Here is a 23,396-nt window from a genome sequence, read left to right on the forward strand (position 1 = left end):
AAATTGAAGAATATATAGTATTTTTACTACAAAAGCGATATTACGTAGGTCATAATTTTTGACGTAGGAGAACTGTCAAAACATTAGAATGTGACTTTTCATTATTGCTATGTTTATAATAAACATGGCAATAATGAAAAGTCACATCCTAATGTTTTGACAGTTCTCTTACGTCAAAAATTTTGACCTACGTAATATCGCTTTTGTAGTAAAAATACTATACTATTTTCTATCTTGAAATGGTATTCCCATGCAACTACAATGAGTAGAAATTACGAATTTGAAAGCCTAAATAATTGCTGACAAAGCTATGGCGCGCTATTAATCTGTTCATGCAGCTTTGGATTTTCAAATGCAAATTTGGTGTGGAATTTTCTTACCGAATACCACGCGAAGTCAAATTAATATCCGGAAATTTTTTTTGATCATGAATATTTTTAGAAAATTTCCCTCGTCTGCGACTCAGGAAATTTTCAAAATATTCATGATCTCAAAAAAATTTCCGGAAATAATTTGACCTCTAGTGGTATTACTAGTGAAAATTCGTATAAAAATACCAGCTTTTCAAACCCTAAAGTAGTTTTAATCTAAAGTCAATATTAACAAAGTTATTCAAATTGTTTATGAACTAAAAATGACCCTACTTTAGTAAAATGTTTTCGGAATGATAAAAATAACTTTTTAATGATTTTTTTAAAACACTTTGAAAACATGACTTTTCTTCTTTCATGTGGTTTTCACAGAATTGCTATATCATTACCATTTTCTGAACAATAATATTGCGAAAAAAAGCTCATTGGGAAAAACAAATTGAATAAAATTTAAACTAATTGACGAATCGTCTTAAAGATTTTTATGCATTATATGAACTGTTTGTCTCAACTTTTCATGCAATATGAAAGTTTTAAGGTCATTTTCACAAAAGTGATAGCAATTTTTTCATTTTCGAGATTTTAGTCTTATTTTGCAATTTCTGAAGCAACAAATGATCGAGCTGAAATTCAAAAACTGCCATTTTAAACCTTTGCTCATCTACTAAAAGAATAATAGTATAACTAAAATATTTAATTACCCTATTTTTACCCGTAGCGATTTAAACGAAAAAACTGCCATTTTTGACACTTATTTGTTAATAACTAAATTTCTCGTCCGAACTGTGACGGGCATTTTTGTATGTATAATGTATTAGGTATATAGTACCCAAAAAACCCATTTGCAACCTGGCTGCTCAAGTGTCCCGAACATGGTATATTTTTGCCTTATTTCCCTGGAGTATAATTTTATTAAACCAAAATTTTTCAAAGAACTATAAGGAAAGAAATTGTCTTTTTAAAATCCTTAAAATCTAATTTCAAAAGCACTGCTAGAGTAAAAACAATAGCACCGACACCTCTGTATTGTGATGTGCATGGACCACAGATAAGTATAACACTAATATTTTGTTAATGTACTTGTTAAGCATGAAAATACTACAGCTGCTTGCCTGCTTCTTATGTACCGCTTTTCTCCAGTTCTTCCATGGTTCTATATTTTTCTGATGTTTTTTGTAAAATTTATTTTCAGGAGCATACTGGGTGTATAAGGAATACCCTCCCAGCTACAATCCAGATGAAGGGATATTTTATTGTCAGAAGACTGCCTATCTATTCGCTTTTGTCTACATTACGATTGTCTTGACTTTTGTCGCAATAGGAATTCTTGCGGTCTTGCTATGTATCTTACTATGCGGATTATGCGCATGTGCGTGCTCTGCCTGTTGCGATCTTGAAGCACAGCCCGAAGAAGATGAACTGAATAAAAGCACTGAAAACTAGCCGTCGTATATTTGCTTAAATATGGTTTAAGTTTTATTTTAAATTTATGTAAGAGTATAGACGATCCATAGGTGTTAAGTCAGACGTTTTATAGAAGACGATGCATAATGCATATTGCATATTATCAAAATTAATCAGGCTTAGGTAGAGAGAAGCTACAGCATTTCTACAGGACAATAATTTGGCTATTGTGTGATTGTTCATAGTTTAAAAGACATGCACATTTAAATTACATTGTACCTACAGTTAGGTTAGATCTAATAATTGTGCATTCATTTTTTTCTAAAAGTCCGTTGCACGTCGTATGTCCTAACTCGTCCATAAGACTTCAACAACTTCGCAATGCAACCAAATGCTTATAATTTCGAATCCAACAAGATAATTTACGAGAATGTATACATATATGAAGATATAATACAACCTAGGAACAATGATATCGAAACTTTTTGATAATGTTCAGAGGGAAAGAACAATGGATTCATGACGAGCCAACTAATGAAGGAAATGGAGAAGAGGAGAAATGCTGCAGTAAAAGATAAAAAGAACACCGAAAACACCACAAAAAAAAAGAGAAGAAGAGAAAACAAGTGGAGGCGATCAAATGATGAAAATTTTGAAAGGTTTAACAATGGATGCAAAATGCGTCAAAAAAGATAATGTAAATCCGGAGACGAGATCACACAATTAAAGAAGGAAGTTAAAGAACTTAAAGATCAACAAAGCGGCTACAAAGATGAAATAAGAAATCTGCGAGAAACAAACGAAAGATCATAAAACAAATACGTAAATTAGAAAAGAAAATTACCACAGCAAACGAAAAAAGAAGTAAATTTGAGAGAGGAGGAAGGAGAAGAAATGTAATAATACAAGGATTAAAAATGAATACAAATAATCTAAAAGTATTGCGAGATACTATGGAGAGTTTTATGGAAAAATACCTATGAGCATACAAGTATCAATAGATGTAAATGGAGCAAGGAAGGTAGAAGACAATTCTACCATAGTGGAACTTATCAGCGTAAAAAGCAAAATCGAAGTAATTAAAAATTAAATTACATTAAAAAACCAAAAGAACGAATGAATTTTATATTAATTATGCTATGCCAAAGGAAAAAAGAATCATCCAGAAAGACCGTAGAAGTACCTAAGGCTATGATAGAGAGACATAAGTCTTGAGTAGAATAACAAATGTTGAGGTCCTCAGAAAGATGAAAAAGGAAAAGGAAATCATGAATACGACTAAGATAAGAAAGTTATAATATCTCGGCTACGTTATGAGAGCGGATAAATATGTGTTGCTACAAACCATAATGCAGGGAAAAATACAGGGAAAACGAAGTATTGGAAGAAAACGCATCTCCTAGGTCAACAATCTGAGAAAGTGGTATAATTGCAGTTCCGTCGACTTGTTCAGAGCTGCAATCTCAAAAGTGAAAATAGCTGTGATGATTACCCACCTCCTTAGAGGAGACGGTACCTAAAGAAGAAGAAGAAGAATAATGGGAAAATACCAAACACATTATTATAGACATACATGCACCGAATAAAAGAAAAACATAGAAATAAAAGACCACCATAATCGCTGTCAATGAGGACCCTATTATCGCGTCTGCACAACTGCAAAACCACCTTGACCAATTGGGAACATGGCTCAACAAATGGAAGGTGAAAGTAAATGAAATGAAGTCAACCCAAGTTACATTTACAAACCGAAGAGATGTATGTCCAACAATAACACTAAATGATACACAATTACCAGTCAGCACACAAGTCAAATATTTGGGACTAACCCTTGACAAAAGATTAACATGGAAGCCGCACATTCAAGCCAAGAAAACCCAGATCAACATCAAAATACGACAAATGAGCTGGCTTATTGGTCGAAAATCAAAACTCAATATTGAAAATAAACTGCTTCTCTATAAAACTATGATAAAACCAATTTGGACCTATGGTGTTCAACTCCGGGGTTGCTCAAAGCCATCAAATATCAAGATAATACAAAGAGTCCAATCAAAAATATTGAGGATGATATTCAACGCACCCTGGTATGTAAGCAATAAAACCCTACACGAGGACTCAGCTACACCCTTGGTAGAGGAAGAAATTCCAAGGATCACAAAGAGCTACCTTGATGGACTGAGAAGTCATCCAAATGATGAAGCAAGACTGCTGAACACTCGTCCCGAATTCGCAAGACGACTGAAGAAACTATGGCCAACAGATTTAGTAAATTAAATATACATATTGTGATCAAATGTAAAAATTATAATAGGAGGGTTGCCACAGGGCAGCTTCTCCCTCATGTATTTAACATTCAAACTATTTGCTTATAGCTTCGATGAAGCAGATTGTAAATAAAAATATGTAATAAAAAAAAAGAAATAAAAGAAGACTTCTAGAATCAAATATATATATTTGAAAATATTCCCAAATGCTAATGCAAAAATTAGAAAAGAAGTAATATACATACTCACCATAGTAAAATATAGTCTACATGATGTAACGAACGAAAATGGTTACTTTTGATGATATGATCATTATGAACACGTACTTCCAACACAAAAGAATATACCAAGGAACATGAAAGATGGGAAAACTGTAATCGAAAATCAATAATGTCCTCGTCGTAAAAGACATGGAAGAATGTATAAAAAAACATGACAACATAGAGGACCAGATTTTGACTAAATATAAAAGAATAGTTACCAGAGAATCAGATAATATTACATAAAATGAAAATATTGAACAAACATTGATACAAATAAAAATATGTATGTATGTATGACCAAAGCAGATCAAGTCAGTAATAGAAATGTAAAAGATAAATACAAAGAATGATTCAATGAGGAATGTAAAATAGAAATACATGAACCACAAAAATTAAGATTTAAAATAATATAAGAAAAAACAAAAGTCAGAGAGTAAATACAAGGAACAAAGGAAACGAGCCAAAAGAATCATAAAATCAAAAAAAAATGAAGGTAAATTGCAATGCATAGAAGGAAGCTTTAAGAGAAATTAATGACTTATATCAAGGAGTGAAAATGTTCAAATAGCCGTTCCAAAGGAAACCTGTATAATAAAAAAATGAAAGGAATTTATTAAGTGGCGAGAAAATAGGCAACGAATAGTAAGAATAATTTGAAGAGCTTTTAAATGAAATACCTACAACAGACTATGAAGAAAAAAGAACTGAAGGACAATACCGATCAAGAAGAGGAGAGGACGCCTACTGAAAAAGAAAAAAAAAATAAGAGCCCGGCAAGAGATGAAGTAACAGCTGATATTTTCAAATACGAAGGACTGGTAGATTTGAAGTTGCTGAAAGAAGTATGGAATAAGAACACATAACGGACGAATGGACCGAAGCCACACGGTGCCCAATTCAAAAATTTGTGCAATAATTTTATTATATGGAAATAGCGATACTAAATGTTGCAGATAAAACACTTGCAGTATGAAAATTAATACCAAAGGAAATACTAAAATGGCAACCAGAAGGCAAGAAGGAACATCCAGAAAAAGTTAGAGAGAAGAAAAGAAAATTCTTGTTGAATTTTTCGTCATGTATCCCCGAACTGATACATTAGTAACAGTAATAGTTAGCTAATATTCCTTATATTATTATTTTCTGAGACGCTTTATTCTCTTCTATATTAAGTTGTTTTTTTTTCACACACTATGTGCAACAAGAACAACGTCAAATCGGGTGACATGCAACGAATTAGAAAAAAAAATCAAAATCTTTACTTCTTTAAAAATAAAAATTAGGACAAAAAGGGACAAAAATCCTACATTTGTATAATACCTAAGTCTGAAAATCAACATAAATGAAATTTACATTATTAAAAAAGCCAAATTTTAGAAATAACTGTTATCCATGTTAGTGAAATATTTACATGAATACATATTCCAGATAAAATTGTCAGTAAAAATGCTGCCTGAATAATTTAATAATATTATTATTATATATTTTATAAAATATAACCTTTTTTATGTAAATAGTTGCACTCAATATCCAAACTTTGTGTATTTTTATCATTAAATATAATAAATTAAAAATGTTTTATTTTTAAATGACCCTTTAATACTTACTTTACTTTTTCGTGTCTGGATCCAACTACAGTTTTTCTGCCTTTAATAAAAATACTAAAGATATGAGAATGATCCAACAGTTGTACTGGATTAGGAGTGTGAGACAAAGTTGCGTCCTTTCCACTTAGCTGTTTAACATATATGTAGAAAAAATCTGTCAACCTGCACATCAGAATGAAAAATATATCAAAATAATTGAAATTCCCATAAATAATTTGCGATATGCCGATTATGCATCTATCATAGCAAACAGGAGATAGTAAATAATATCAATATCGTGGGAGGGGAATATGGTCTCAACATTAAATTCACAAAAAGGATATTAATGATAATCAGCAGGCAATCTAGACAAGGCGAAAACGGCGGGTTCGTTGGAAAAAGTATTCCAATGAGATTTTTTTGCATAATCACATTCGTGAAAAACCCCAGAATAAGGTTCAAGAAATCGCCCACGCTAAAAGTGGTCCAATTTTTTTTAACAATTTTTTTTAATCAAATTGCAAAAATTAATATTTTCGGTCCGAAGAATTTTTTTAGATTTTTCGGACCATCTCGGACAGAAAAGGTCTCTAATAATTTTTCTCTAAAGTTGATCGTGTTCGAGTTATAAGCAATTTAAAATTGAAAAACGCGAAAATGGCCATTTTTAAGACTTAATAACTCGATTAAAAATGATTATTGTGAAAGTTAGAAAGTGACTAAATCAAATCTAAAGCCTCCCCTTTCCTGAAAAAATTTGTGTCATTAATTTATTACTAAGCTGTTATTTTTAATTATTAATAATGAGTGGTAATATCGAATTGACGCGGCTGTAAATGTGAGTGCGAGTGAGATGCGCCATTGGACTGCCTGAATGGCATCTCTTTCGCACTCATTATGGACGGACGCCTAATACGTGCATGGCGTTCATCATTTTTACTTAAAAATAACAGCTTAGTAATCAAATAATGACAAAAATCTCTTCAGGATCTTGTAGGGAGGGGCTTTAAACTTTGATTTAGTTATTTTCTGACTTTCATGGTAATAACTTTTAACCGAGTTATTAAGCCTTGAAAATCGACATTTTTCATTTTTTTCAATTTTAAAATGCTTTTACCTCGAAAACGATTATAGTTCTGGATTCCGCGTATGAAAAAAAAGTTGATTAATAGCAAGCTGAAAATTTGTTAATAGCTTAAGGGTGTCTAGTCGGACAAACTTTGATATATGGAACACTGGAGCAGGGGAAGTTTTAATTGTGGAACAGGTTAAAAATTTGGAACGGTCATACCACGAAAACGTCACATGTATTTCGTCTTCCAACTTCCAATTGATTTGTTACCCTTTCATAATTCCTGTCATTTGATATGTTCTACGTGTTCCACTCATTATAATGCCCAATTGGTGATAAATAGCAGCTCATTTTTGCATGAGAGTTTAATGAAAGGGTAACAAATCAATTGGAAGTTCTGTCGGACAAAATACATGTGACGTTTTCGTGCTCTGACCGTTCCAATTTTTTAACCTGTTCCACAATTCAAACTTCCCCTATTCCAGTGTTCCCATATATCAAAGTTTGTCCGACTAGACACCCTTAAGCTATTAACAAATTTTCAGCTTTCTATTAATCAACTTTTTTTCATACGCGGGATCCAGACCTATTAACTTTAGAGAAAAATTATAAGAGACCTTTTTTATCCATAATGGTCCAAAAAACCTAAGAAAACTTTGTTCTGGCCAAAAATATTGATTTTTGCAATTTGATTTAAAAAAAATTTTTTAAAAAAATTTGGACCACTTTTCGCGTGGGCCACTTCTTGAATCTTATTCTGGAATGTCTCACAAATGTGATTATGCAAAAAAATCTCATGGGAATATTTCTCCAAAGAATCCGCCGTTTTCGCCTTGTCTAATCTCATATGCAAGCACAGTTGATAATAAATAACCAACTAATGATAGAGTTGAGAAATTTAAATATCTTGGAGCTACCTTAAACAGTAGATCGGTCTTCTACGAAGAAATAAAAATACGAGTAGTAGCTAGAAATTCTCCCTATTCACGTCCTGAAATGCTACATAATAAGTGCGTTCGCGGGTACAGTTGACAAATTGTCGCCGACAATTTCTAACCTCACTTAATATAAATAATACCGTTAATAGATAAATAAATATAGTCCAGAAAGCCACTGCGCATCCGCTAGGAAAAATATTCTAACTCGGATTTTTTGCACAATCTTACTCAAAAAGGACTCCTTTTAACAAATTTGCATGGTGCCAGGACCAAAAGGTGGTCAAAAATTTTTTAAACGTTTTTTTTTTTTTGTTTTTTTCCTAAAATTATTTTTTTTGCATGGAAAAAAGTTTTTTTAGGTTTTTTGGATCATTCCAGACAGAAAAGGTCTTTAGTGACTTTTCTCTAAAAATGATCGTTTTTGACATATAAGCGATTAAAAATTGAAAAATTGCGAAATCGGCCATTTTTAACCCTCAAAAACTATGTGAAAAACTGAAAATTTGAATAATGCCAAGGTAGTTAGATATTCTTTAAACATCGATTGATGAAATCCCGAAGAGTGTTTTGCAATACAGTATTCAAAACTCCTATTTTTTTTAATTGCTAATCAAGCGTGCTCGACACTATTTTCCACCGACAGTATGGTGCAAATGAAAGGAATAAATTCGTTATTTCGTAAACTGGCGACTTTAAGGAAAAATCCCGAAACAGGTCGATTTTTATTTTTAAGTTATGATATTGTGGCATATATGGTATACTAGTGACGTCATCCGTCTGGGCGTGATGACGTAATCGATGATTTTTTTAAATGAGAATAGGGATCGTGTGGTAGCTCATTTGAAAGGTTCTTCAGTTCTCTATTCAGTAATGTAAACATTTACATAATTATTTATACAGGGTGTCCTTCTACTTCTTTTTTTGTCAAATAATTTAATTTAATAAATTTTTTTTGGACACCCTGTATAAATAATTATGTAAATGTTTATATTACTGAATAGAGAATTGAAGAATCTTTCAAATGCGCTAGCACACGACCCCTATTCTCATTTAAAAAAATCATCGATTACGTCATCACGTCCAGATGGATGACGTCACTAGTATATCATATATGCCACAATATAGACCACAAACCTTAGACCAAAGCGGTCGCATTTCGTCCAGCAAATTTTAAAATATTTTATACTGTAACCGTTAATGTGATTTTAATTATTTTAATGTGTTTTTAATATCATATATTCGAATGACCCGGTACTTGTTTTAAAAATAATAAACTCAGTTTTTATTATTGATAAATTGAAAGTGATTCCAATGACAAAACGGAAAAAACTCTCAGCGAAATGGATTACAATATTACTTCGCCGTTTCAACCGATGCAGCCACAGCCACAGCAGAATTTATACGGAGTTCCAACACCAGCGATGATTCAGCCAGGCCAATTTACAACTCAGCCAGTGGCGTACGCTCCGCAAGTTCAGATCAACAACGACCAACTAGTACAAGGTAACGTTTCATTTCCTCAGGTTTTACCCACACCATATTACCAAACAACACAACAACCCCTATACTTTAGCAATATCCCAGCCTTGCCAAACAAAAATAGCCAAGAAATTAGCCAAGACGAAGAATGGAAAACTGTAGAAAACACTAGGAAAAGAGTCAGACTTAGCCCTGAACACAGAGTAACTAAACAGACCAAAATTAATGACTACTGGCTAAATTCACCTGTTCATACATCAAATCGATTTGAGGAGTTGTCTAACGACGCAGATAACGAAGCAAAAAATGAAGAAGTTCAAACTGAAAGAACTGAGATTCAAATTGAAAAAACCTCAAAACCACCTCCCATATTTGTAAATGGAGTGAAAAATGTGACCCCACTCACCACACTATTAAATAATATAGCCAAAAATGGATACGAAATCAAAGTTTTAAATCACGATCAAGTTAAAATACAACCTAAAGAAAAAGAAAATTATAGTACAATAACTAAAGCTTTAACTGAGAAAAAAAACAGAATTCCATACATTTAGGCCTCGTGACGAACGCAGCTTCAGAGTAGTATTAAAAAACATGCATTACTCAGCCAATCTGACAGAATTAAAAGAAGAAATCGAAAAGCTGGGGCACTCGGTAGTAAATATGTGGAACATTAAAAATTACAAAACTAAGCAACCTTTATCAATGTTCTTCATTGACTTAAAATCAGCAGAAAATAATAAAACAATTTACGACGTTGAACACTTGCTAAACTACAAAATTAAATTTGAACCACCATACACAAGGAGGGAAATTCCACAGTGCAGTAGATGTCAAAGATATGCGCATACAAAAAAATACTGTCAACATAGGCCCAGATGTGTAAAATGCACCGGAGATCATGCTACTGAACACTGTACAAGAAAAGAAAGATCTGACGATGTTCAGTGCATTCTTTGCGAAGGAAACCACCCGGCAAATTATAAAGGATGTACTATATATAAGGAACTGCAGAAAAAAACATATCCAACCCTACGGCAAAAACAACCTACAACCCCACTAACGAGTAATATTGGAAGAACCATCAATCCAGGCATTAGCTACTCACAAGCAGTAACAAACCAACTACCTCAAGCAAGCACATCTCAGAATACTTTGCAAGCACCAAATTTAACGCATCCTACTCCTGCTAACGACCTGTCTGAACTAAAATCGATGTTTAAAGGATTTGCGGAACAACTGTCCACACTGCTAAACCTCCTAACGATAGTCGTCAATAATTTAACAAAATGAATAAGTTACTAAAAATTGCACTTTGGAACGCCAACGGGCTTGCCAAACATTGTCTTGAGGTAAAAACTTTCATCATTAGTCACGAAATTGATATAATGTTAATATCAGAAACTCACTTCACAAGTAGAAGCTACTTTAAAATACCTAACTACACAACTTACAATACTAGACACCCAGATGGTACAGCCCATGGTGGAACTGCTATTATAATCAAAAACAATATCAAACACTATGAGACTAATGACTTTAAAAAAGACTACTTGCAGGCTACTAACATAGTTATTGAAGATTGGCATGGCTCACTAACAATCTCTGCAGTCTATTGCCCACCAATACACAAGATAAAAAAAGAACAATTTGAAGAATTTTTTAAAACATTGGGTAACAGATTCCTGGCTGGAGGAGATTACAACTCTAAACATACACATTGGGGATCAAGATTAATCACCCCAAAAGGACGACAGCTTCTAGCGGCTATGAATAGTAACAACTACTCGTATATTTCCAGTGGTGAACCTACTTATTGGCCAACCGACGTGAACAAAATACCCGATCTACTTGACTTCTGCATAACAAAGGGAATTCCAAAAAGATCGCAAAGAATTGAATCTTGCTTTGACCTTTCCTCGGATCACTCGCCTGTATTAATCACGATAAGTACTGAACTTGTTGAGGTACAGCTACCACCGAAACTGGACAACAAATATACGGATTGGGAAAGGTTTCGGCGGGTGATTGAGGACAACCTAAACCTAAACATACCTTTAAAAACAAACTATGAAATAGATGAAGCCATACAAAATTTTAACGTAATTATACAGGAAGCAATCTGGCAAACAACACCCCTAAAAAACACGACGCTCATGAAACAAGAGCTACCAAACATAATCAGACAAAAAATCAAAGAAAAACGATATTTAAGAAAAACATGGCAAAGAACGCACGCGCCTCAGGACAAAACCAGACTCAACCAGGCTACACTTCAACTTAAAACTCTCCTAAATAACTACAAAAACGATGGGATTAAAGAATATCTTAGCAACCTATCAGCAACAGAAATTACAGACTATTCTCTATGGAAGGCTACGAAAAAATTTAAACGACCTCAATCAAGCAACCCTCCTATTCGCGCAGAAAACGGCGAATGGGCCAAAAGCAATAAAGAAAAATCAGAAGTGTTTGCAAAATATCTCACAGACGTCTTTCAACCTTTCCCTGCTGAGAATAATCAAAACTTTGAAGCATCCATCCAACAATTTTTAGAATTTCCATACCAGTTAGAACTTCCACCGGAAAAGTTTAAGGTAAATGAAGTGATCAAAATAATACAAAATCTTAAATCGAAAAAGTCCCCAGGCTTCGATCTTATATCCAGTAAAATTATTAAACAACTACCCAGGAAAGGAATTGTGTACCTCACTCAATTATTCAATGCAGTATTAAGAACCGCATATTTCCCTCTCCTCTGGAAAGTCGCAAAAATTATACTAATTCCCAAACCAGGAAAGCCGCTGGAAAATGTCAAATCATATCGACCCATAAGCTTACTGCCGATAGTGTCAAAGATCCTAGAAAAACTGATACTCTCAAGAATTCAACCACTCCTATCAGATCGAGAACTAATCCCTGCACACCAGTTTGGATTCAGATCCCAACACGCAACCATAGAACAGGTTCATCGGATATGCAGAACTGTTAATCAAGCATTGGAAGACAAAATGTACTGCACTGCCGCTTTTCTAGACATCTCGCAAGCATTCGATAAAGTCTGGCACACAGGCCTTCTATACAAATTAAAAAATATGCTTCCTCTCACTCACTTCCTAATTTTAAAATCCTACCTCCATAACCGTTACTTTTTTGTACAACATAGAGATGAGTGCACGTCTCTATTTCCAGTTGGATCTGGAGTTCCACAGGGCAGTGTTCTGGGGCCAGTGTTATACCTATTGTACACAGCAGACTTACCAACAAACTTTCAAACCACTACAGCTACATATGCAGACGACACAGCAGTGATGTCAGTACATCAGGACCCACGGATAGCTTCTCAACTTCTGCAAACCAGCCTCAACAAAATGCAAACTTGGTTAAAACGGTGGCGTTTTCAAACAAATGAAACAAAGTCGGTTCATATTACCTTCACAAACCGTAAAGGTCACTGCCCGCCTGTATATATCAACAACCACCAACTAAAACAGCAAGCAACAGTCAAATACCTTGGAATGCATCTAGACCAAAGATTAAACTGGAGAACACACATTTTTATGAAGCGTAAACAACTTGGTCTCAAATTACACAATCTTTACTGGCTGATTGGTCACAAATCATCACTTTCGATGAAAAATAAAGTACTTGTCTACAAAGCAATTTTGAAGCCAATATGGACTTACGGGATCCAACTTTGGGGTACTGCATCAAACTCCAATATCGAAATCTTGGAGAGGTTCCAGTCGAAGGTTCTTCGAATAATCACAAATGCCCCATGGTATGTTGCAAATATTATTATTAGACGCGATCTAGAAATTTCAACAGTAAAAGAAGAAATTACCAACTTTGCACAGAAATACGAAGACAGACTGGCACAACATCCAAATGTACTAGCCAGAAACCTGATGAGCCAACCAGTCAGACGGAGACTTAGACGAAATACACCTAGTGATTTACCATCGCGATTTTAGTTATATGTGCCGTAATTCCCAGAGACAAACAATTTTATATCTATGTAAAATATTTGTAAAGAAAATGATTATTGAATCATTTTCTCCAAGTCACATACACTAGTGGTCACAACATTTACTTATTGTAACTTGTTTTACAGATTGTAAATAAATTAGGACGTTAAATAAAAAAAAAAAAAAAAAAAAAAATTATTTTCTGAGACGCTTTATTCTCTTCTATATTAAGTTGTTTTTTTTTCACACACTATGTGCAACAAGAACAACGTCAAATCGGGTGACATGCAACGAATTAGAAAAAAAAATCAAAATCTTTACTTCTTTAAAAATAAAAATTAGGACAAAAAGGGACAAAAATCCTACATTTGTATAATACCTAAGTCTGAAAATCAACATAAATGAAATTTACATTATTAAAAAAGCCAAATTTTAGAAATAACTGTTATCCATGTTAGTGAAATATTTACATGAATACATATTCCAGATAAAATTGTCAGTAAAAATGCTGCCTGAATAATTTAATAATATTATTATTATATATTTTATAAAATATAACCTTTTTTATGTAAATAGTTGCACTCAATATCCAAACTTTGTGTATTTTTATCATTAAATATAATAAATTAAAAATGTTTTATTTTTAAATGACCCTTTAATACTTACTTTACTTTTTCGTGTCTGGATCCAACTACAGTTTTTCTGCCTTTAATAAAAATACTAAAGATATGAGAATGATCCAACAGTTGTACTGGATTAGGAGTGTGAGACAAAGTTGCGTCCTTTCCACTTAGCTGTTTAACATATATGTAGAAAAAATCTGTCAACCTGCACATCAGAATGAAAAATATATCAAAATAATTGAAATTCCCATAAATAATTTGCGATATGCCGATTATGCATCTATCATAGCAAACAGGAGATAGTAAATAATATCAATATCGTGGGAGGGGAATATGGTCTCAACATTAAATTCACAAAAAGGATATTAATGATAATCAGCAGGCAATCTAGACAAGGCGAAAACGGCGGGTTCGTTGGAAAAAGTATTCCAATGAGATTTTTTTGCATAATCACATTCGTGAAAAACCCCAGAATAAGGTTCAAGAAATCGCCCACGCTAAAAGTGGTCCAATTTTTTTTAACAATTTTTTTTAATCAAATTGCAAAAATTAATATTTTCGGTCCGAAGAATTTTTTTAGATTTTTCGGACCATCTCGGACAGAAAAGGTCTCTAATAATTTTTCTCTAAAGTTGATCGTGTTCGAGTTATAAGCAATTTAAAATTGAAAAACGCGAAAATGGCCATTTTTAAGACTTAATAACTCGATTAAAAATGATTATTGTGAAAGTTAGAAAGTGACTAAATCAAATCTAAAGCCTCCCCTTTCCTGAAAAAATTTGTGTCATTAATTTATTACTAAGCTGTTATTTTTAATTATTAATAATGAGTGGTAATATCGAATTGACGCGGCTGTAAATGTGAGTGCGAGTGAGATGCGCCATTGGACTGCCTGAATGGCATCTCTTTCGCACTCATTATGGACGGACGCCTAATACGTGCATGGCGTTCATCATTTTTACTTAAAAATAACAGCTTAGTAATCAAATAATGACAAAAATCTCTTCAGGATCTTGTAGGGAGGGGCTTTAAACTTTGATTTAGTTATTTTCTGACTTTCATGGTAATAACTTTTAACCGAGTTATTAAGCCTTGAAAATCGACATTTTTCATTTTTTTCAATTTTAAAATGCTTTTACCTCGAAAACGATTATAGTTCTGGATTCCGCGTATGAAAAAAAAGTTGATTAATAGCAAGCTGAAAATTTGTTAATAGCTTAAGGGTGTCTAGTCGGACAAACTTTGATATATGGAACACTGGAGCAGGGGAAGTTTTAATTGTGGAACAGGTTAAAAATTTGGAACGGTCATACCACGAAAACGTCACATGTATTTCGTCTTCCAACTTCCAATTGATTTGTTACCCTTTCATAATTCCTGTCATTTGATATGTTCTACGTGTTCCACTCATTATAATGCCCAATTGGTGATAAATAGCAGCTCATTTTTGCATGAGAGTTTAATGAAAGGGTAACAAATCAATTGGAAGTTCTGTCGGACAAAATACATGTGACGTTTTCGTGCTCTGACCGTTCCAATTTTTTAACCTGTTCCACAATTCAAACTTCCCCTATTCCAGTGTTCCCATATATCAAAGTTTGTCCGACTAGACACCCTTAAGCTATTAACAAATTTTCAGCTTTCTATTAATCAACTTTTTTTCATACGCGGGATCCAGACCTATTAACTTTAGAGAAAAATTATAAGAGACCTTTTTTATCCATAATGGTCCAAAAAACCTAAGAAAACTTTGTTCTGGCCAAAAATATTGATTTTTGCAATTTGATTTAAAAAAAATTTTTTAAAAAAATTTGGACCACTTTTCGCGTGGGCCACTTCTTGAATCTTATTCTGGAATGTCTCACAAATGTGATTATGCAAAAAAATCTCATGGGAATATTTCTCCAAAGAATCCGCCGTTTTCGCCTTGTCTAATCTCATATGCAAGCACAGTTGATAATAAATAACCAACTAATGATAGAGTTGAGAAATTTAAATATCTTGGAGCTACCTTAAACAGTAGATCGGTCTTCTACGAAGAAATAAAAATACGAGTAGTAGCTAGAAATTCTCCCTATTCACGTCCTGAAATGCTACATAATAAGTGCGTTCGCGGGTACAGTTGACAAATTGTCGCCGACAATTTCTAACCTCACTTAATATAAATAATACCGTTAATAGATAAATAAATATAGTCCAGAAAGCCACTGCGCATCCGCTAGGAAAAATATTCTAACTCGGATTTTTTGCACAATCTTACTCAAAAAGGACTCCTTTTAACAAATTTGCATGGTGCCAGGACCAAAAGGTGGTCAAAAATTTTTTAAACGTTTTTTTTTTTTTTGTTTTTTTCCTAAAATTATTTTTTTTGCATGGAAAAAAGTTTTTTTAGGTTTTTTGGATCATTCCAGACAGAAAAGGTCTTTAGTGACTTTTCTCTAAAAATGATCGTTTTTGACATATAAGCGATTAAAAATTGAAAAATTGCGAAATCGGCCATTTTTAACCCTCAAAAACTATGTGAAAAACTGAAAATTTGAATAATGCCAAGGTAGTTAGATATTCTTTAAACATCGATTGATGAAATCCCGAAGAGTGTTTTGCAATACAGTATTCAAAACTCCTATTTTTTTTAATTGCTAATCAAGCGTGCTCGACACTATTTTCCACCGACAGTATGGTGCAAATGAAAGGAATAAATTCGTTATTTCGTAAACTGGCGACTTTAAGGAAAAATCCCGAAACAGGTCGATTTTTATTTTTAAGTTATGATATTGTGGCATATATGGTATACTAGTGACGTCATCCGTCTGGGCGTGATGACGTAATCGATGATTTTTTTAAATGAGAATAGGGATCGTGTGGTAGCTCATTTGAAAGGTTCTTCAGTTCTCTATTCAGTAATGTAAACATTTACATAATTATTTATACAGGGTGTCCTTCTACTTCTTTTTTTGTCAAATAATTTAATTTAATAAATTTTTTTTGGACACCCTGTATAAATAATTATGTAAATGTTTATATTACTGAATAGAGAATTGAAGAATCTTTCAAATGCGCTAGCACACGACCCCTATTCTCATTTAAAAAAATCATCGATTACGTCATCACGTCCAGATGGATGACGTCACTAGTATATCATATATGCCACAATATCATAGCTTAAAAATAAAAATCGACCTGTTTCGGGATTTTTCCTTAAAGTCGCCGGTTTACGAAATAACGAATTTATTCCTTTCATTTGCACCATACTGTCGGTGGAAAATAGTGTCGCGCACGCTTGATTAGCAATTAAAAAACAAAGAAGTTTTGAATATTGTATTGCAAAAAACTCTTAGGAATTTCATCAATCGATGTTTAAAGAATATCTACCTACCTTGGCAACATTCAAATTTTCATTTTTTTCACATAGTTTTTGAGGACTAAAAATGGCCGATTTCGCAATTTTTCAATTTTTATTCGCTTATATGTCAAAAACTATCATTTTTAGAGAAAAGTCACTAAAGACCTTTTGTGTTTGGAATGATCTAAAAAACCTAACAAAACTTTTTTCCATGCAAAAAAAATAATTTTAGGAAAAAAACAAAAAAAAAAACGTTTAAAAAATTTTTGACCACCTTTTGGTCCTGGCAACACGTAAATTTGTTAAAAGGAGTCCTTTTTGAGTAAGATTGTGCAAAAAATACGAATTAGAATATTTTTCCCAGCGGATGCGCAGTGGCTTTCTGGACTAATAAGGTATATTTACATTTAATTAATAGTAATAACTAGTTATTAAATTATACTAGATAAATATACCTTGTATATTTATCTATTAACGATATTATTTATACCTCGTCCAATTTACTTACCGTTGCACGTCATCTGCGCCATAGCCTGTGACACGATACCAACACGAAATATTTAGGCGGTGGGTGTGTTCTTTTTTAGAATCAAAATGATTCTAAAGGGGAACACACCTACTGCCTAGATATTTCGTGTTGGTATCGTGTCACAGGCTATGGCGCGGATGACGTGCAACGGTAAGTAAATTGGACGAGGTATATATCATTTTAAAGTGCGCATGCGTTTTGTTGCTAATTTGTCGCCGACTAGTCGTCGACAGGCACCCGCGAACGCACCTAATATGGACAATAATAATGTACGATAGCGAGACCTGGTCACTTTAAGTACGATCGCTAAATCGTATTGGAGCGTCCGAAATTTGGTATCTCAGAAGTTGCTTAAAATTCCATGGGTCGACAATATTACAAATGAAAAGGTCTTAAGAAGAACTAATACCCGAAGAGACCTTGTAAACATCGTTAAACAGCGAAAAGTCTGAGGGGATCAGGGCCTCGATTTTTGACCCTTCGCTTCGTTATCGAACGTATTCGCTACGTATATGTACTAAAGAGATACGAAGCGAATACGTTCGATAACGAAGCGGAGGGTCAAAAATTCACAGACAAGAAACTGGTGCTACATACCTGATATCAGTACAATAATAAGAAGAGCAGAAGAGCGTTTCTTACGCATAATCCAACCAGTGTGAAAAGAAGAAGAATTAAAAGAAAATTGAAAATAGCTTCATAAACTGTAAGAAAATAGATAGTCAAAATAAAAATATAACTATAAAATAAAAATTTTATTTTTAATTCAGCTGCAATGCGAAGGCAAAACAATCTTACTTTTCAATTAGAATACGGAGCGCAGTCCAGTCCCTTGAATCGCGATTTTCGGCTCTTATTGGAGCCTCATCGGAAAGAACGTAGGCTTGTTCTCCATAACATATGGATCAGGGCATTACAGGATACATATCAGGATTACAAAGAAAACTACAATTCGAGACGAAGACTCCATAACATATGGAGAACAAGCCTACGTTCTTTCCGATGAGGCTCCAATAAGAGCCGAAAATCACGATTCAAGGGACTGGACTGCGCTCCATATTCTAATTGAAAAATAAGATTGTTTTGCCTTCGCATTGCAGCTGTATTAAAAATAAAATTTTTATTTTATTTTTATATTGGTCTTTACACCTTCGAGTAACTAGGTCCATTTTCTGTTGGAATTTACCAGCTGAACAGATGGGGTCGTGAATTGTAAGTTTTTTGAATTCCCTCTTGTCTTCTTCGCTTCAGCATCCATTTGGCTTGCAAATTTTAGAAGCCTTGGAGGTGTTATCAAGGAAATGGACCAATAAGTTTTCGATTTAAAAATCTTTTAGTAATATTTTAATATTTTCTAAATATTATTAATAATGCTATTAGGATTGAAAACTTCATCTTTTAAAAATATAACTACTTAATATAGGATATAATCTACTTTCGACAAATCAAAAGTGGCATTTTGCAAAAATTAATATAATGAAAACTTAACTTAAACTTGATCAAGCAGATCAACGTAAAAATGCGACTTGCGGCGATAATAATAAAAAAAGAATTACAAATGATACCGAATAAGTTAAAATAGAATTAAATATGAACTGTGATAAAACTAAAACTATGATAAACCAAAAAAGAAGACCTCAATATCATAGTAGAACAAACAGACAAATAACTAGTACATAATAATATACTCTCAGATACATTCTCAATGCAAACTACAAAACCGTCAAAAAGTTACAAAGAAAACTAGGTACAATTCGGGGACGAAAACTCCGTAACATAGACTGAGTTAAAAAACGTACAACAAACTGACTAATAACCATAAATAATTCGTAACCAATTAACAATAAAAGCACCCGGTCCAAATCAAATAACTGAGTCCTGAAACAAATCCCAACAAAAGTAGTCTAATCAATTATCCCAATCAATACCATGTTACGGTACATATAAACTGATTCCTAAACCAGGAAAGGTGCCAATTTAAAAAGACGTTCTGTCTGCTATCAGCTCTAAGTAAGGTTCTAGTGATACTAAGTAGATTAAAAGGACACACATGAAGATTAGGAAGCGTTAATTTCAAAATTTCAGAGCCACATACTGCTGTGAATTCCAAATACTGAAACTACCAATGTATCTCACAAGGATTTAACGACGTTCAATACACAGATACAATATTTATGACTGTCAGCAAAGCCTTCGAAACAGTTTGGAACGAGGGGCTAATACACAAGATAATCAGTAACGAATTCAGTTAATTAATAACGAAACTGGTAGCAGATACCCTTAATCGGGAGTAACGCAAGAGCTAGTATAATATCGGCCAGTAGAAAATTGCAGTGCATTCAGAGAAGAAATTACGAAATTTTCACCAAGGCCTGAAAATCTCCACAACTCCACAAAAATTTTCGGATCCCAAAATGAATGAACCAACGTAGGGGAGCCCAAGTGGGATTTTTGCAGTTGCTCGAGTGCGTCAGATTATTACATGGGGAGAAACCTTGTACCCTGAAAATGTACCTCTACCGTATATTGGCTCTTAATGCTGGAGAGTTCGTTAAGGGGGGGCCTTAATGGTCAGATTAAGATAAGGTAAGTTAAGTGCATGTAAAGCAGTGTATATTTAAAAAATCTGTCGATTTAAGCGGAGCGTAAGGAAATGGTTGAGTCCCAAAGTTTCACAAGAAAAAAGCGAATATTTCGCGAAATGAATGACAGATCGAAAAACTAAAAAATACGTGCTCAATATTTTTCAAAAATCTATCGAATAATACCAAACACGACTTCCCACTGAGAGGGGTGGGGGTAAATTTAAAATTTTAAATACGAATCACGCGATATTTCGCGAAATAAACATCAGATCTAAAAACTGAAAAATACACTTATTTAATATTTTTGAAAAATCTGTCGAATGGCACCAAACACGACACCGTGGGGTGGGGGGTTACTTTAAAATCTTAAATGTGATCCCCCATTTACCTACATTAACGTATGTAAGAGTATGAGTACACCTGTAAAACAAGCAGAAAAACTATCCAAAGGTTTAGAACAAATACCTGAGAGCACCAAATACCAACAAAAGTACTTAACTTCATAGTAGACAGATTCCTGTATACATATATGGTGAAAAAAGATGACTACTTACACAGAAAAATTGGAAAGTTTGTCCAGGCTACGATATAAATAATAGAAGCAAATACTTACGGCCAAAGCATCAATTCAGAGGATATAGCCCGATCAGGGAACGCAAAATTTTACGAAAACCTCCAAAAAAATAAAGGAAGGATGAAAATTTGGGAATAGGTAGTTGAAATTGTCTATTATTATATAAGAAAAAGTATTGGAAAATACGGGGTGAAAAATTTTTTCTCTGGGGTGAAAAAATATACGTTTAAAAAAGTCCGGAATTGGATAAAATGACTAATTCTAAGTAACTTTTGTTCTATAGAGTTTTTTTACTAAGTCAATACTTTTCGAGTTATTTGTGAGTGAATGTGTTCATTTTTAACCAAAATGAAAAATGTTTTTGGACGGTTTTTCGGAGATAACTCAAAAAGTAAATAGTTTAGCGAAAAAAGTATTCTTAGTAAAAATATAGCTTATAAAAAATTGGAAAAAAATGGTGTATGCGTGACGTCTGCAGACCCAGTAGAAGCAGAGTTGCAGCTAATGAAACGTAGGTTCTTCTTCGTCAAATTCCATATCGAATATTTCAATGTGAAATAACCAAAACACGGAGCACTTTTCGGTGAAAATTAAACAACTTTTTTAAAATGTTTAAAAAAAGGTTTATTTTTGTTTTTTAAAAAAACTTCTAACATTAAAAGTAAGTGAGTTACACTTAAAATATTGTTGGTCCCATTTATTTTTTATAATGGCGAAAGGGGTAAAAAAATGGCGAAAATCACCCCTTAATTAGCTTCTCAAATTAAATTAATCGTTACCGCTTTACAAGTTACTTCACTTATATATTGTTTATATTATCTATAAGTTTCCTTGATTCAAAGTGCTCAGTTTTGAAAAAAAATTTGTTTAAAATAAAACATTTTTTTTTATTTTGAAAAAAATCGTAATTGTTTATGGAATTAACTTAAAGATAATTAGGAATACCAAAAATCTCAAAGAGTAATAAAATGTACGTTTTGCTTTTTTGAATATTTTTGATTTTTTGTTTTCTTGTTAGACAAAAATTGGTTATGCTATGGCTGTTCAAAATTTGCCTAAACTCGTGATTAGTTACTCGTTCAAGCCATTTTACCTACAGCTTTTTTAAAACGAAGCACTTTGAATCGATGAAACCTACAGATCATATAAATAATACATAGACAAAGTTACTTGTGAAGTGGTAATATTAAAATGTATATGTGATGCTAATTAGGGGGTGATTTTCGCGATTTTTTTAACAAAAAATAAAAGGGACCAACAATATTTTCAGCGTAATTCACTTACTTTTAATATTACAAGTTTTAAAAAAAACAGAAGTAAACCTTTTTTTAAACACATTTTAAAAAAGTTAAAATGAATTTTCTCCTAACAGTGCTCCGTTTTTTGTTATTTCACAGTGAAATATTCGATTTGGAATTTGACGAAGAAGAATCTACTTTTTATTAGCTGCAACTCTGCTTCTATTGGGTCTACACACCTCATGTGTACACCATTTTTTTTTATTTTTTATGGGCTATATTTTTGCTAAGAATATTTTTTGTCCAAAATACTTACTTTTTGAGTTATCTCCGAAAAACTGTCCAAAAGCATGTTTTATTTTGTTAATCATGAACATATTCACTCGCAAATAACTCGAAAAGTGTTGACTTAATGAAAAAACTCTATAGAAGAAAAGTTGTTTAGAATCAGTCATTTTATCCAATTCCGGTCTTATTTTGAACGTTTCTTTTTCATTTTCGAGAGGGGGGTATTCCCCTCCATTTTTTAAAATGGAGGAGATGTAGAACTGTAAACTTTTCTTATATAATAATAGACAATTTCAACTACCTATTCCCAAATTTTCATCCTTCCTTTATTTTTTTTGGGTCAGATTGTTCTTTGATCGGGCTAATATAAGATAAAAGTAAAATATAATGTATGATAAGATTTACAAGATAATGCAGTCAGTGGTGAGTTTAGGCCCTTCTAAAACTAACAAAATTTATTATAAATCCACCAAAAAAATCATAAAAACCACCCCAAAAACTAGACTACAGTGGAGTCCGTACATCGAGTCCTCGCAAAATTCAATGCAATGCAACTCTACGAATACACAACGCGAAATCATAAACACAGCGCAAAAGAAGAAAAACGCCTAACTTTTTCCCAAAAGAAGAAGAGGACACAAGGTGAATGCCATTACCATTACCCATGACATTCACAACATAGCAGTCCCAACACGGTAAATCAGTACGAGCAAGGTGGGAGTCTACCACAATCTGATATGTTATAACACATAAAGTGATATGGTGGGTGACAAGATTTTTTAACTATACCTAGTACCTAATAAATTTTGTAGTGCTTGAAAAGGCCTTTAAAACGAGCACTGTTAAATGTCGATTACATTCAAACTAA

The 23,396-nt window shown here is 33.1% G+C and overlaps 1 protein-coding gene across 3 annotated transcripts in view; it reads left to right on the forward strand.

The window, feature by feature from the left end:
* LOC114335705 (transmembrane protein 272) overlaps positions 1-23,396 on the forward strand; it is a 140,757-nt gene that overhangs the window by 97,421 nt on the left and 19,940 nt on the right. The window contains exon 4 of one of the 3 annotated variants that reach the window (XM_028285985.2): positions 1,564-5,879. The exons of the other annotated variants lie outside the window; for them this stretch is intronic. Within the exon in view, the coding sequence (XP_028141786.1) occupies positions 1,564-1,814 (251 nt within the window). The 3' untranslated portion in view covers positions 1,815-5,879. Of the gene's footprint in view, positions 1-1,563; positions 5,880-23,396 lie in introns of those variants that run through there. 3 annotated transcript variants of the gene reach the window in all.

Source organism: Diabrotica virgifera, chromosome 2, assembly GCF_917563875.1.
Source record: "Diabrotica virgifera virgifera chromosome 2, PGI_DIABVI_V3a".
NCBI lineage: Eukaryota > Metazoa > Arthropoda > Insecta > Coleoptera > Chrysomelidae > Diabrotica > Diabrotica virgifera.